The sequence below is a fragment of the Oncorhynchus mykiss genome, chromosome 22, assembly GCF_057628025.1.
Source record: "Oncorhynchus mykiss isolate SJ-2025 chromosome 22, ASM5762802v1, whole genome shotgun sequence".
NCBI classification, from domain to species: Eukaryota; Metazoa; Chordata; class Actinopteri; order Salmoniformes; family Salmonidae; genus Oncorhynchus; species Oncorhynchus mykiss.
Genome location: NC_143043.1, coordinates 41,975,404 through 41,990,863, shown reverse-complemented (window position 1 = coordinate 41,990,863; position 15,460 = coordinate 41,975,404). Strand labels below are relative to the sequence as shown.

Sequence of the window (15,460 nt, the reverse complement as noted above, 5' to 3'; positions counted from 1 at the left end):
CTTCTGAAATCACCTTATTCCTAGAAACTAATTCAACACCAGGTATGCCCTGCTCTACCATATGGGAGTCTCTCAAAGCATACTTATATGGCCAAATTATTTCTTATACAGCCAACCAAATCAAAGCTCGCTCTCAGCGACTTCAGGACCTGAGCGAAGCCATAGCCACATTGGATGAGAAGTATATTACGGATCATTCCTCTGATCTACATAAAGAGCGCCAACTACTCCAATCTGAATTTGATGAGCTTTCTACCAGGCAAGCTGAACAGTTACTCTTGTGAGCTTGATACAGAGTGTATGGACAAGGGGACAAGGCCAGTAAACTTCTTGCACATCAGATCCGTAAATCTGAGGCCTCACGTTTAATCCCACAAGTAAAGACCCTCTGGTGCCACCACAGTTATACATAAAGAGATCAATGATCAATTCAAACAGTTTTACTCTGCGCTATACACCTCTGAATCTCCTCAAGACCCTTTGATGATTGATTAATTCTTTAATGGTTTGAATATGCCTTCAATTGATACAGACTCCCATGACTGTTTAGAAGAAGAATGCAGTGTCCACAATGAAAAGTGGTAAATCACTGGGTCCGGACGATTTTCCAAACTAATTTTACAGGATGTTTTCTGGTCTGCTTTACCCAATCTTGTCTCGATTATTTGCAGAGAGCCTTAATACCTCAAAGCTACCGCCTAGTCTTTATCAGGCTTCAATCTCATTACTATCCTATCGCCCAATCTCACTTTTAAACTGTGCTTACAAAATCCTAGCCAAGCTCTTAGCCATCCATATGGAAGGCTCGCTACACCAAGTAATACACTGACCAGACTGGCTTTGTGAGAAATAGGCATTTGTTTTTCAATATTAGACGCCTTATGAATATACTGTACTCCCCAGCGTCAGGGGACCTGGAGGTGGTGGTTTCACTTGATGCGGAAAAAGCTTTTGACCGCGTTGAGTGGGACTACCTGCCCTTTATAGATTTGGCTTTAACCCCAAATTCATTGCCTGGATAAAGATTCTTTATTTTTCTCCCATGGTTTCGGTACGGACTATCAACTTGTTCTCTGTTTTCCCTTGGACCGCAGATCCAGTCAGGGTTGTCCACTCTCCCCCTTGTTGTTTGTTTTGGCAATCAAGCCTCTCGCCATTGCACTACGCTCTAATGATGCCATTCAAGGAATAATCCGGAAGGGATTAGAGCAGAAAGTCTCTCTATATGCTGACGACCTCCTTTCGTTCATCTCTAAACCCGATACCTCATTGCCACTTGCCTTATCTGTTCTTAAAAGGTTTGGATCAATCTCAGGGTACAAGCTGAATCTAGGCAAGAGTGAGCTTTATCCTGTAAATAAGGGTGCTTTAAAGTGCTATTTTACAAGTTTTCAGTTTAGGATTGTCCGGGATCAGTTCACCTATTTGGAAGTTAAAGTGACAAGGAAATATTCACAATTGTTTCAGGAAAACATTGTTGCTCTAGCAGACAGTTTGAAACAATATTTTACTTTTTGGAATTCACTACCTCTTTCTCTTATTGGAAGGATTGATGTAATTAAAATGAATATGTTGCCCAAATTTGTATATTTATTTCAATGTTTACCCATTTTTATTCCAACATCTTTTTTAATTCACTGGATCAAACATTCATGCATTTTATTTGGGATGGCAAGGTACCACGGATTGGTAGAAAACATTTACAGAAGCCTAAGGCATTGGGTGGTTTAGCTCTACCAAATTTTTATTTACTATTGGGCTGCAAATTTCAGAGCCCTTCTGTACTGGCTGCAGACTTATCCTACTGGTCCTAGACCACTCTGGGTCCAGATGGAGTCGGAATCGTGTAAACCTGCTGCACTTTCGTCTGTGTTGTGCTCGTCTCTCCCAGTGTCCCTAGGCAAAAAAGTGTGTCAACCCAATTGTAAAGCAGTCTCTTAAAATTTGGAATCAGTTCTGTTTAGCCTTTTCTCTATCAGGCCCAATCAATCAGAACATTTTATTTCCGCCATCTTTAGATGATGAGGCTTTTGCCATCTGGCACTCACTAGGCTTCTCCTCACTTGCCCAATTATTCTTTGATGATCCATTTGCCACTTTTGCTCAGCTACAGGAAAAGTTCAACCTCCCCCAGTCCCACTTTTTCCGCTATCTCCAGACTAGAAACTTTGTCAGAGCTAATATACCTGAATTTCCCCATAGGCCTCCAAATACAGCTATAGAGAGCATCTTTGAGCTGAACAAGCTTCCTAGGGGTACAATTTCAGATGTATATGCAATCAATCATGACTTACAGAACCCTTCTTTGGTGCCTTTAAAGACTCGATGGGAAAAGGATTTGGGGGAGGAACTTGGGGAAGACGCCTGGGAATCTGTGCTGCACAGGGTGCATTCGTCCTCTTTTAGCACTAGACACAGCCTCATTCAATTCAAGGTGGTTCACTGTATCCACTGGTCCGGGGCCAAACTTGGAAGAATATTCTCTGATTTTGATCCTACCTGTGTCCGATGTTAAACGGAACCAGCCACACTGTTGCATATGTTTTGGGGCTGTCATAAACTGTCAGGTTTCTGGGAATGAATATTTAAATGTTTCTCTGATATATATGACACAGTTATAGATCCTTCTCCCCTTACAGACCTTTTTGGAGTACTGCCCAAGGGTACCCCCCTATCAAGAATCCAGTCGGACACGGTTGCTTGTACAACTCTTTTAGCTAGACGGCTAATACTACAGAACTGGAAGATGGCAGCTCCCCCATCTTATAAATATTGGGTGAGAGATGTGTTGTGCTCTCTGAAACTAGACATTTTTTAATTCAATACATGTGGGAACCCCAAACTGTTTAATGAGGCTTGGGCTCCATTCCGGTCTTACTTTAAACAGTCCATCTCTGATGGCATTCATATTAAAACAAAGATAAGTCTGTGTTTGACTCCCCTGTGACTTAAGGGTTGGATGAGCATTTATTTGTGTTTATTTATTTGAGCTTATTTTGCCCTGTTTTATTTGTGGGTTTTTTTCACGCTTACATACAAGTATTATATATATATATATATATATATATATATATATATATATATATATATATATATATATATATATATATATATATATATATATATATATATATATATTTTAAAGCATTGTAAACTTTATTTTTGGTCCAGTGGATGGTCGGTCTGTGGCCATGACTGTCTGTGAATGTTTGCATTTCTCCACCTATCCCTTGTCTGTTTACAGGAACAATGGTGAGGTTTCTGCTCTGTCCCTGTACTACCTATGGCCCTTTAACCTTTGTAGCCTTCTGCCCGGTGTGTTTAACTTGTCTAAAGTACGGTATCTTTAAAGCAAATTTTTTAAAAAAAAATGTATTTTTTATTTTCTTCTAGTTGAGTATATTATTTAGGGGTGGCAGCGTAGCCTAGTGGTTAGAGTGTTGGACTGGTAACCGAAAGGTTGCAAGTTTAAATCACCAAGCTGACAATGTACATAACTGTCATTCTGAACAAGGCAGTTAACCCACTGTTCCTAGGCTGTCATTGAAAATAAGAATTTGTTCTTAACTGACTTGCCTAGTTAAATAAAGATTTAAAAAATGTATGTTGGCTTGTGTGTAAAACTGAATAAACAGAGTATTCAAAAGAGATGCAGTGCCTTGAAATCTTTCAAATACTTCTAGCGTTTGCTTTAGCCTGCCTGGAGTGCCAAGATGGGCGGGGTTTTCCATTTTCTGACTATTCTATTGGATTCATTGCTATAGGTAAGCTCAATCAAGCCCAGCTGAAGTTTTTGAAATTATTTCAAATCGTACTTGAACCCAGGTCTGTGCCATAATACCAAGGCTGCTTCAGCACTGTGAGAGATGAGATGACTATCAGCTATTCATGTGCGTCATCTGCTCAAAACAATTTTTACAAAAAACATTCTCTGTAGAGAGTAGCTGTGGAGTGCATTTTTCTTGTGTTAAGTACATTTCTTTGAGCCATAGATTTTAAGCACACAGGGTTTTGGTACGTTGCACCCCATTGAACAATCCACCATCCTCTTATTCAATTTTCCAACATTAATCAGCCGTTAAATTAACTTCTGAGGTTTAATTGCGTACTTTGAATGATTATGGTGAGGTCAGGGGTACCTCACAGACTTGGCTGCTCGTAGTCTCTCTCTCTCTCTCTCTCTCTCTCTCTCTCTCTCTCTCTCTCTCTCTCTCATATTTTCTACGCTTTATTCAGACAGTTGTGAAATCAGAGAGGGAGCTAAACAAGTGGGACAAGGGAGAGAAACAGGGGCACAAGGGAGAGAAACAGGGGCACAAGGGAGAGAAACAGGGGCACAAGTGAGAGAAACAGGGGCACAAGGGAGAGAAACAGGCGCACAAGGGAGAGAAACAGGGGCACAAGGGAGAGAAATGGGGTCAAGGGAGAGAAACAGGGGCACAAGGGAAAGAAACAGGGGCACAAGGGAGAGAAACAGGGGCACAAGAGAGAGAAACAGGGGGACAAGGGAGAGAAACAGGGGGTCAAGGGAGAGAAACAGGGGCACAAGGGAGAGAAACAGGGGCACAAGGGAGAGAAACAAGGGCACAAGGGAGAGAAACAGAGGGACAAGGGAGAGAAACAGGGGGTCAAGGGAGAGAAACAGGGGCACAAGGGAGAGAAACAGGGGCACAAGGGAGAGAAACAGGGGGTCAAGGGAGAGAAACAGGGGCACAAGGGAGAGAAACAGGGGCACAAGGGAGAGAAACAGGGGCACAAGTGCCTTGTGAAAGTATTCGGCCCCCTTGAACTTTGCGACCTTTTGCCACATTTCAGGCTTCAAACATAAAGATATAGAACTGTATTTTTTTTGTGAAGAATCAACAACAAGTGGGACACAATCATGAAGTGGAACGACATTTATTGGATATTTCAAACTTTTTTAACAAATCAAAACCTGAAAAATTGGGCGTGCAAAATTAGGTCGCAAAGTTCAAGGGGGCCGAATACTTTCGCAAGGCACTGTATATGTAGAGAACCAGAAATATTACCACACAACCACAGGCTCTGCATGACATGTCTCCTCCATGTCTCCTCGTTATTTCTAACTTCCTCTCTTTCTTCCCTTCTTCTTTTCTCACAGTTATATTCCAGAGTCCCACCTTGGCAGCTAGAGGAGAGGCTCCGCCCCATCACCGTGATGGCAGCGTTGCCGCGGTACGCCACCCCCATGTCTGTGCCTGGCATGTTGCTCCTCCCCCTGCTCCTGCTGCCCCTCCCCATCGCGCTGTCCCAGAAACTCCTGCTCCTCTCCCCACCCGACCCCACGCCCGCCTCCCTGTACCTTTCCCGGCCGGAGTGCACCCGGAGAGAGCACCCTGTGGTCACCTTCCAAGGTAAGTCGTACTGGACACAATACTCATTACAGGACACGCATTTCTGGACATCCACACTGAAGGTCTCTTCTCTCACTACTGAATACAAATGGGAATATTTAAGCAATAAGGCCCGAGGGGGTGTGATATTTGGCCAATATACCATGGCTAAGGACTGTTCTTATGCACAATGCAATGAGGAGTGCCTGCATACATCCCTTAGCCGTGGTATATTGGTCATATACCACATACACCCCCCACCCCCCAAGGTGCCTTATTGATATTATAAACTGGTTACAAACGTAATTAGAGCAGTAAAAATAAATGTTTTGTCATACCCGTTGTATACATTCCAATATACCACGACTGTCAGCCAATCAGCATTCAGGGCTCGAACCACCCAGTACAGACCACTTTTGTTTACTACTAGTCTTTGACATCTGTCACAGATCCTCCATGGCTTCTATAACCATAAGGACTTGGGATGATCTCACCTTTACATTCCAAGTGTTTTAAATGTCTGAGGGGGTGTTGGCCAAATGTGTTAGAAATGATTATTAGAATTATATTCTAGATAATGGTTTCTCTAGGCTCTTCTTCTTGAACAAAAGTTTGGTTGAAATTGTGTGACCTAAGATTTTTTTTCCAAAGGGAAGAGTGTGAAACTGTATACCCATTATGATTCAATTATTACAGACTCCAAGCCTAACAGGTTAGAGTGAGGAGCACCTCATTGTACAGACAGGTTTTAAATCTCTCATATGACACTATACAGAGAGACAGAGAGATGCTTTATGTTGATGCCAGCCCCATTTGACAGAAACATCAGTCTTACCGGGAGATAAACACTTTTCATTTCCATCTGTCTGTCTGCCAGCTTCAATAATTCCAAACGTTGCATGGTTCACACACACACATGCACGTACACACAAATCTGAACAGAGAGAACGTTGCGTACAGTGATACCCTCCTATCTGCTCTGTTTATCTATGCAGTGGGGCATGAAACAAGGTGTTCTCCATAGTGAGAAATGTAAAAGATAATTTTGTTTAGACCAGAGAGAGAGAGAGAGAGAGAGAGAGAGAGAGAGAGAGAGAGAGAGAGAGAGAGAGAGAGAGAGAGAGAGAGGTCATAGATATACTGGACATGCAGAGTGAAGGAGGGAGGATGAACACTGAAATTGCTGTATTTATTTCAGGACATGCAAGTGTTTTTGTTAGCCTTTCCAAGGGCTTTGACTAGATAGATTGGTGAAGAAATTCTGCTCATTTTGGGGAAATAAAGAAAGAAAATAAAGTGAAGTGATAGCTAGAGGGTTTCCTTATTATCGGAGATATGCCCAAACCTCTTAAAGCAATGGGTAATATGAACATTTCCTGGGGCCCCGCCTGATTTTTATTGCAGGGCACCATTCTGATGGTGTTTCTTTAGGGGCCAGTTTATCGATGTTATCATGAGGTCCTCCAGGGTCCAGGAAGAGGGCTGGAAGTCAAGGAGGATGCTTTTTTGCATTACAAAAAAAACAAAGCCTATACGATTCACTCATTGATTTGAAATGATAAAATGTTCCATTTACATCAAATTTGAAAAGTAGAAAAACAACAGAGGATATATTTGAAACTATTAAATATCAACATTTCAGCACAAGGCCATTCTCAAGACTTTCTCAATATCTGTCATGTTAAAACACTGGGCAAAAACTGATTGAATCAATGTTATTTCCACAAAATAAAAAAATAAAAACTATGTGATGACGTTGAATCAATGTGAAAAACGGATTGGATTTGTTGTCATCAACGTAAAGGAATTATTATTATTTTTAAAGCACATTTGACCTAAATCCAATTTCATGGTGAAATGTTTTGTTAAGTTAATGATGGATTCACTTTAGTTGACAACACAACCAATTGTAAATAAAAAAACAGACTAATGTTTGTGCCCAATGGGAAGTTGGCTGGATCAAAAATATCCTTCATCATTTCACTCAGCATCATTCATACAAAGCTACACTATACAGTTGAAGTTGGAAGTTTACATACACTTAGGTTGGAGTCATTAAAACTTGTTTTTCAACCACTCCACAAATTTCTTGTTAACAAACTATAGTTTTGGCAAGTCGGTAAAGACATCTACTTTGTGCATGACACAAGTCATTTTTCCAACAATTGTTTACAGACAGATTATTTCACTTATATTTCACTGTATCACAATTCCAGTGGGTCAGAAGTTTACATACACTAAGTTGCCTGTGCCTTTAAACAGCTTGGCAAATTCCAGAAAATTATGTAATGGCTTTAGAAGCTTCTGATAGGCTAATTGACATAATTTGAGTGAATTGGAGGATGTATTTCAAGGCCTGCCTTCAAACTCAGTGCCTCTTTGCTTGACATGGGAAAATCAAAAGAAATCAGCCAAGACATCAGAAAAAAATTTGTAGACCTCAACAAGTCTGGTTCATCCTTGGGAGCAATTCCCAAATGCCTGAAGGTACCACGTTCATCTGTACAAACAATAGTATGCAAGTATAAACACCATGGGACCATGCAGCCATCATACCGCTCAGGAAGGAGACATGTTCTGTCTCCTAGAGATGAACTTACTTTGGTGTGAAAAGTGAAAATCATTCCCAGAACAACAGCAAAGGACATTGTGAAGATTCTGGAGGAAACAGGTGCAAAATTATCAATATCCACAGTAAAACGAGTCCTATGTCGACATAACCTGAAAGGCCACACAGCAAGGAAGAAGCCACTGCTCCAAAACCACCATATAAAGACAGACTACGGTTTGCAACTGCACATGGGGAGGAAGATTGTACTTTTTGGAGAAATGTCCTCTGGTCTGATGAAACAAAAATACAACTGTTTGGCCATAATGACCATCGTTATGTTTGGAGGAAAAAGGGGAGGCTTGCAAGCCGAAGAACACCATCCCAACCGTGAAGCACGGGCGTGGCACATCATGTTGTGGTGGTGCTTTGCTGCAGGAGGGACTGGTGCACTTCGCAAAATAGATGAGGTAGGAAAATGATGTGGATTTATTGAAGCAACATCTCAAGACACCAGTCAGGAAGTTAAAGCTTGGTCGCAAATGGGTCTTCCAAATGGACAATGACCCCAAGCATACTTCCAAAGTTGTGGCAAAAAGGCTTAAGGACAACAAAGTCAAGGTATTGGAGTGGCCATCACAAAGCCCTGACCTCAATCCCATAGAAAATTTGTTGGCAGAACTGAAAAAGCGTGTGCGAGCAAGGAGACCTACAAACCTGACTCAGTTACACCAGCTCTGTCAGGAGGAATGGGCCAAAATTCACCCAATTTATTGTGGGAAGCTTGTGGAAGGCTACCCAAAAAAATTGACCCAAGTTAAACAATTTAAAGGCAATGCTAGCAAATACTAATTGAGTGTATGTAAACTTCTGACCCACTGGCAATGTGATGACAGGAATAAAAGCTATAATGAATCATTCTCTCTACTATTATTCTGACATTTCACATTCTTAAAATAAAGTGGTGATCCTACCTGACCTAAAACAGGGATTTTTTACTAGGATTAAATGTCAGGAATTGTGAAAAACTGAGTTTAAATGTATTTGGCCAACAATTGTAAGTTTACGATTGGCTCGTTCATCCCCCTCCTCTCCCCTGTAACTATTCCCTAGGTCGTTTTTGTAAATGAGAACGTGTTCTCAGTCAACTTAGTCAACCTGGTAAAATAACAGACTCCCCTTCAAATTAGTGCATTTGGCTATTTCAGCCACACCTTTTGCTGACAGCTATATGAAACACAGCCATGACATCTTCATAGAAAAACCTTGGCAGCAGAATGGCCTTACTGATGAGCTCAGTGACTTTCAACGTGGCACTGTCATAGGATGCTACCTTTCCAACAAGTCAGTTCGTCAAATTTCTCCCCTTCTAGAGCTGCCCCGGTCAACTGCATAAACATTGTCTGTCCTCAGCTGCAACACTCCCTATGGAGTTCCAAACTGCCACTGGAAGCAACATCATCACAAGAACTGTTCGTCGGGAGCTTCATGAAATGGGTTTTCATGGCTGTGCAGCTGATAACACAAGCCTAAGATCCCCATGCGCAATGCCAAGGGTCGGCTGGAGTGGTGTAAAGCTCGTCGCAATTGGACAGCAGTGAAAACGTGTTCTCTGGAGTGATGAATCACACTTCATCATCTGGCAGTCGACGGACGAATCTGGGTTTGGTGGATGCCAGGAGAACGCTACCTTCCTTAATGCCAAATGTCAACTGTAAAGTTTGGTGGAGCAGGAATAATGTTCTGGGGCTGTTTTTCATGGTTCGGGCTTGGCCCCTAAGTTCCAGTGAAGAGAAATGTTAAAGCTACAGCAAACAATGACATTCTAGACGGTTCTGTGCTTCCATCTTTTGGGCAACAGTTTGGGGAAGGCCGTTTTCTGTTTCAGCATGACAACACCCCCGTGCACAAAGCGAGGTCCATACAGAAATGTTTTGTCGAGATCGTTGTGGAAGATCCTCACTGGCCTGCAAAGACCCCTGGCATCAACCCCATTGAACACCTTTGGGATGAATTGGAACACCGACTGCAAGCCAGGCCTAATCACCCAACATCAGTGCCCGACCTCACTAATGCTCTTGCGGCAGAATGGCAGCAAGTCCCCGCAGCAATGTTCCAACATCTAGTGGAAAGCCTTCTCAGAAGAGTGGAGGCTGTTATGGCAGAACAGGGGGGACCAACTCTATATAAATGCCCATGATTTTGGAATGAGATGTTTGACAAGCAGGTGTCCACATACTTTTGGTCATGTAGTGTACCTTCAGACTGTGCTTACAGCTACACTACCAGATAATCCTTAGACTGCTGTCAGTGCTGCATACAGCACATCAAAGACATACAGTACCCACTTTAGAATGGCTCTATGGAGAGCAGACGGTCCATTTGCTTAGTATAGCTGGCATTATAACACTTTATGTGGAGGCAGCAGCTATAGAAACCCCAGAACAATGAAGGTGTCAGCCTGAACCTGAGATTAGTCCCAGTGATTGATGAGCGTTTTATCGTAGAGTGGTGGAGCGGTCACTGAGTCACCTGGTGGAGGGCCGTGGTGGGGCTTACTGCAGGGCCCTTTTCATCTGACAGGGGTGGTGTGTGTGTGTGGAGGGGGTGGTTAGTGTTAGTGGTGTGTGTGTGGAGGGGGTGGTTAGTGTTAGTGGTGTGTGTGTGTGTGTGTGTGTGTGTGTGTGTGTGTGTGTGTGTGTGTGTGTGTGTGTGTGTGTGTGTGTGTGTGTGTGTGTGTGTGTGTGTGTGTGTGTGGAGGGGGGTTGTTAGTGTTAGTGGTGTGTGTGTGTGTGTGTGTGTGTGTGTGTGTGTGGGTGTGTGTAGGGGGGGTGTTAGTGTTAGTGGTGTGTGTGTGTGTGTGTGTGTGTGTGTGAGATCAGGGAGAAGAATTTAGGATCAGTGTGCTCCTTCCTGGCTTCTCTAGCTGCTTAAGCACTTCACTGGAGCATTTAGAGGCCCTGTCCCCATTTAGGGGCTCTAACCCGATTTAGGGGCCCTATGCCATCCTCCCTTTCGGGTCTTAAGATGTTCTGGTGGAAGTGGTGGTGGGATCACCACTATACCTTCATAGGAGGCCCCTCTGCTTTGAAAAGGTTTAAACGGACCTTGTGGTAGTGAGGCCCCTCCCACTGGGCATTGATGTAATTTCTACGTCTATTTTTGATTTACAATTGGTTGAGATGTCACCTATTGTTTATTCAATGTGAAATCAACAACACATTTCACCATTTTATTTCATTTAGGTTAAAAGCTGGGGGGGAAATTAAAGACGATTCAATCAGTTTTCCATGTTGATTCAACATCAACAGTTTGTTGTTGAAATGACGTGTAAACAACGTTGATGCAACCAGTTTTTGCCCAGTGGGATGACTGTATAGAGGAAAGGTTACAGTCACTGTGCAGTAATATGCTGTTGGAGGACTGGACATGTCACTGAGTTGTTGTTGGCCAAAGTGATGGTGATCATTATCACAGCCCAGGTGTGGGAGAGAGAAACTGTATAAGGCTCTGTGACTGGGTCATTATCACCTCTGTCCCAGTGGCCAGTATCACATCTCCTATCCTAATCTATCCATCAGAACAGGCCTGTAAGGAGGGATAATCTAGCCCAGTAGAGCAGTGCCAGCTACACTACCAGTATCAGTCCAGAATCACCTCCTCTCACATTCCTTCCAGAGATCAGAGGAGAAATATTGCCTTGAGAGGCACGCAACCTCCATTCCTCCATCCATGTGGGCTGATCTCTCCTCTGAGCCTCCTGCTGATAGACTAGCTTGGTCTCAGATCAGCTTGTGATGCCTTGCCAACTCCTATGGCCATTGTCATGCCACGCTCATAGGAGTTGGCTACACAGCACAAACAGATTTGGAACCAGGCTAGCCCTGACCATCGTTAGGTTGTGTCTGAAATGACACCCTACTCCCTGGTCAACAACTGGGCACTGCATACGAAATAGAGAGCCATTTCAGACATTTTTTTATTTTTATTTTTTTAATTGTTTAACCTTTATTTAACTAGGCAAGTCAGTTAAGAACAAATTCTTATTTTCAATGACGGCCTAGGAACTGTGGGTTAACTGCCTGTTCAGGGGCAGAACGACAGATTTGTACCTTGTCAGCTCGGGGATTTGAACTTGCAACCTTCTGGTTACTAGTCCAATGCTCTAACCACTAGGCTACCCTGCATAGACCTAGTATGTCTGAACATGCGTGGTCAGACTCAGGATGATTCACTACACCATGGTCAGACTCAGGATGATTCACTACACCATGGTCAGACTCAGGATTGATTCACTACACCATGGTCAGACTCAGGATTGATTCACTACACCATGGTCAGAGTCAGGATGATTCACTACACCATGGTCAGACTCAGGATTGATTCACTACACCATGGTCAGACTCAGGATTGATTCACTACACCATGGTCAGACTCAGGATTGATTCACTACACCATGGTCAGACTCAGGATGATTCACTACGCCATGCAGACTCAGGATTGATTCACTACACCATGGTCAGACTCAGGTTTGATTCACTACACCATTGTCAGACTAGGGATTGATTCACTACACCATGGTCAGACTCAGGATTAATTCACTACACCATGGTCAGACTCAAGATTGATTCACTACACCATGGTCAGACTCAGGAGTGATTCACTACACCATGGTCAGACTCAGGATTAATTCACTACACCATGGTCAGACTCAGGAGTGATTAACTACACCATTGTCAGACTAGGGATTGATTCACTACCCCATGGTCAGACTCAGGATTAATTCACTACACCATGGTCAGACTCAAGATTGATTCACTACACCATGGTCAGACTCAGGATTAATTCACTACACCATTGTCAGACTAGGGATTGATTCACTACACCATGGTCAGACTCAGGTTTGATTCACTACACCATTGTCAGACTCAGGCTTGATTCACTACACCATGGTCAGACTCAGGATTAATTCACTACACCATGGTCAGACTCAGGATGATTCACTACGCCATGCAACAAGCTGCATTCGACTACTATGGGTCCATATGTGGGTTGATATGGAAGAGGAGGCATTTTAGATTGCACATTTTCCTCTCAGGGGAATCTGCACTCTTAATAAAGCCAGGTCACCTGCTTCATAATCTCAGTGAACCAAGTTGTGTAGCCATCGTCCCTCTCTTCCTCCATCCTCTTCTCCCTCTCCTCTCCTGTCCTGTCATGTCCACTCTCCTCTCCTGTCCTCTCCTGTCCTCTCCTGTCCTCTCCTCTCCTCTCCTCTCCTCTCCTCTCCTCTCCTCTCCTCTCCTCTCCTCTCCTCTCCTCTCCTGTCCTGTCCACTCAACCCAAAGTTGTGGACAATGGATTGTATAGTGTGCTTGGGCAGGATTATCTCGCTATCAGCTCTCGTCCGGATAATGACGCTGTCGTTTAAGCCGTGTCGCCGCCCAAAGGGCCTCTTGAGAGAGAGATAGAGAGAGGTGTTCTCTGTTCTCCAAGCCGATGATAACTGATATAAATGGGAGGTGAGAATGTTTGAGACCCCAGTGTGTGAATTTACTGGTCCTGATTGTCCTGTGGTATCAGAGGCTGGCGGTGGATGGATCCATCAGTTACTGTGTTGAATGTTTCTCCATCTCTTTAGTTCTCCTCAGAATGTCGATTAGCAGGTTGCTAGCGGGGATGCTGCTGTGGTTAACAGTCTACTAGCGGGGATGCTACTGTGGTTAAAAGGCTGCTAGTAGGGATGCTGCTGTGGTTAACAGGCTGCTAGTAGGGATTCTGCTGTGGTTAACAGGGTGCTAGTAGGGATGCTGCTGGGCCTGCATATCACAAGGAGGAAGGAGGAAATGGAGGAGGAAATAGATGTATGGAGGGGGAAAAGTTTGGGCTTTATTGCCACTTTGGTTGAGTTGAAGGTAGTGGGAGCTACCTCTCTCTCTCTCTCTACACCCACCACCACTACCACCACACACACACACCCTCTCCCTGCCAAATTGCTCGCTGCCCTGGATGTTTTCAGAGAAGATACCTCCTTTCAAGTTTCTGCCTGGCTGGCTGCTTGGCCTACCGATTACCCCTCTGGTCCTGAGTGTGTCCTCCTAGACCTGTGTGTGTTGTCAGTCCAGTCCAGCCCTCTCTCTCCCCCCTCTACAGTGGCTCCGACAGACACTGTGTCCCTTTTCTCCATTATCCCTGCTCATTCTAGAGGAGGGATGTGCTTCACTGAGGCATAGCAGCCCTCTATTCTCCAGCAACCCCCCCCCCCCCACACACACACACACCAAAACAAACCACATGAAAATCCAAGGGAAATCCACCAAGCAAGGGGAAGAGAGGAGAAGAGGGGGAGACAAAACAAAATAACGTGGAATTTTGGATAAGCTGTAGCAATCTGCTGTGTCTGATAAAATCCTGGGGGCTCTGGAGAGAGTGAGGGAGGGGAGGGAGAGAAAGAGAGGGAGGGAGAGAAGGAGGGAGGAGAGAGAGAATAGGAGATGGGGAGAGAGAGAGAGACCCTGAGTTGGAGAAGAGAATGAGAATGGAAGATCATCTGGCAGAGCAGGAAGCATCTGATTCCTTCAGGCTTAAACTTTGTCTGGGACATTTGGATCATTGTTATTTCATGCAACAGATGCTGCAGCTTTCCTGATACACCACTGTTCATTGAATCTGTCCAAAGGGATGCTTTCTCAGTCCTACCATGTTAGTAGACATGACAATAGTACTTAGTACTGTATGTGGTTAAAATGTCCATTCATTCAATCAGATATACATTGGTGAAATACAGTAGACTTTGCATAAACAAGGCCCTGCCATCTAACCCTTATATTGTCTACACGGTAGCTATTTCACACATTTGAGTCTGTGATGACATACAGGTGCCTTCAACACAATATGTGTAATTCATAACTCATTTGCTAGTTAGCCCCTGAGGGGAGCAATCAACGCCATGCTCAATTAAAATACTAATGAGAAAAAGCATTGTTGATATTTGTTTTCTGTTCTAACAAGAATGTACTGTAATTAAGTAAACAGTTCTATCCCCAGAAGACAAACTATTTAAATTTTAGTCATTTAGAAGACGCTCTTCAATAGAGCGACTTACAGGAGCAATTAGAGTCAAGTGCCTTGCTCAAGGGCACATCGGCAGATTTTCACCTAGTCGGCTCGGGGATTAGAACAAGCGACCTTTCGGTTACTGGTCTAACGCTCTTAAATGCTAGGCTCTCTGTTGCCCCTAAACTATAACATAAGATTCCAAACGTTAAATAAAGTTTCAAATCAAATCAAACTTTGTCACGTGCCGAATACAATAAGTGTAGACCTTACCGTGAAATTCTTACTTACAAGCCCTTAACCAACAATGACTATGCATAGATAATAAACAGCGAGTAGTAGCAGTGTACAAAGGGGAGGGGGGGTCAATGTAAATAGTCTGTGGCGATTTTATTAATTGTTCAGCAGTCTTATGGCTTGGGGGTAAAAGCTGTTGAGGAGCCTTTTGGTCCTAGACTTGGCGCTCCAGTACAGCTTGCCGTGCGGTAGCAGAGAAAACAGT

The 15,460-nt window shown here is 43.6% G+C and overlaps 1 protein-coding gene across 11 annotated transcripts in view; it reads left to right on the top strand.

The window, feature by feature from the left end:
* The window catches only part of LOC110501806 (semaphorin-5B), a 289,412-nt gene that overhangs the window by 88,645 nt on the left and 185,307 nt on the right, over nt 1-15,460 (top strand). For all 11 annotated transcript variants that reach the window (XM_090216092.1, XM_036959221.2, XM_090216091.1 and 8 more), the window contains one exon: nt 5,123-5,375. In XM_090216092.1, the coding sequence (XP_090072218.1) occupies nt 5,180-5,375 (196 nt within the window). In that variant the 5' untranslated portion in view covers nt 5,123-5,179. The remainder of the gene's footprint in view (nt 1-5,122; nt 5,376-15,460) is intronic.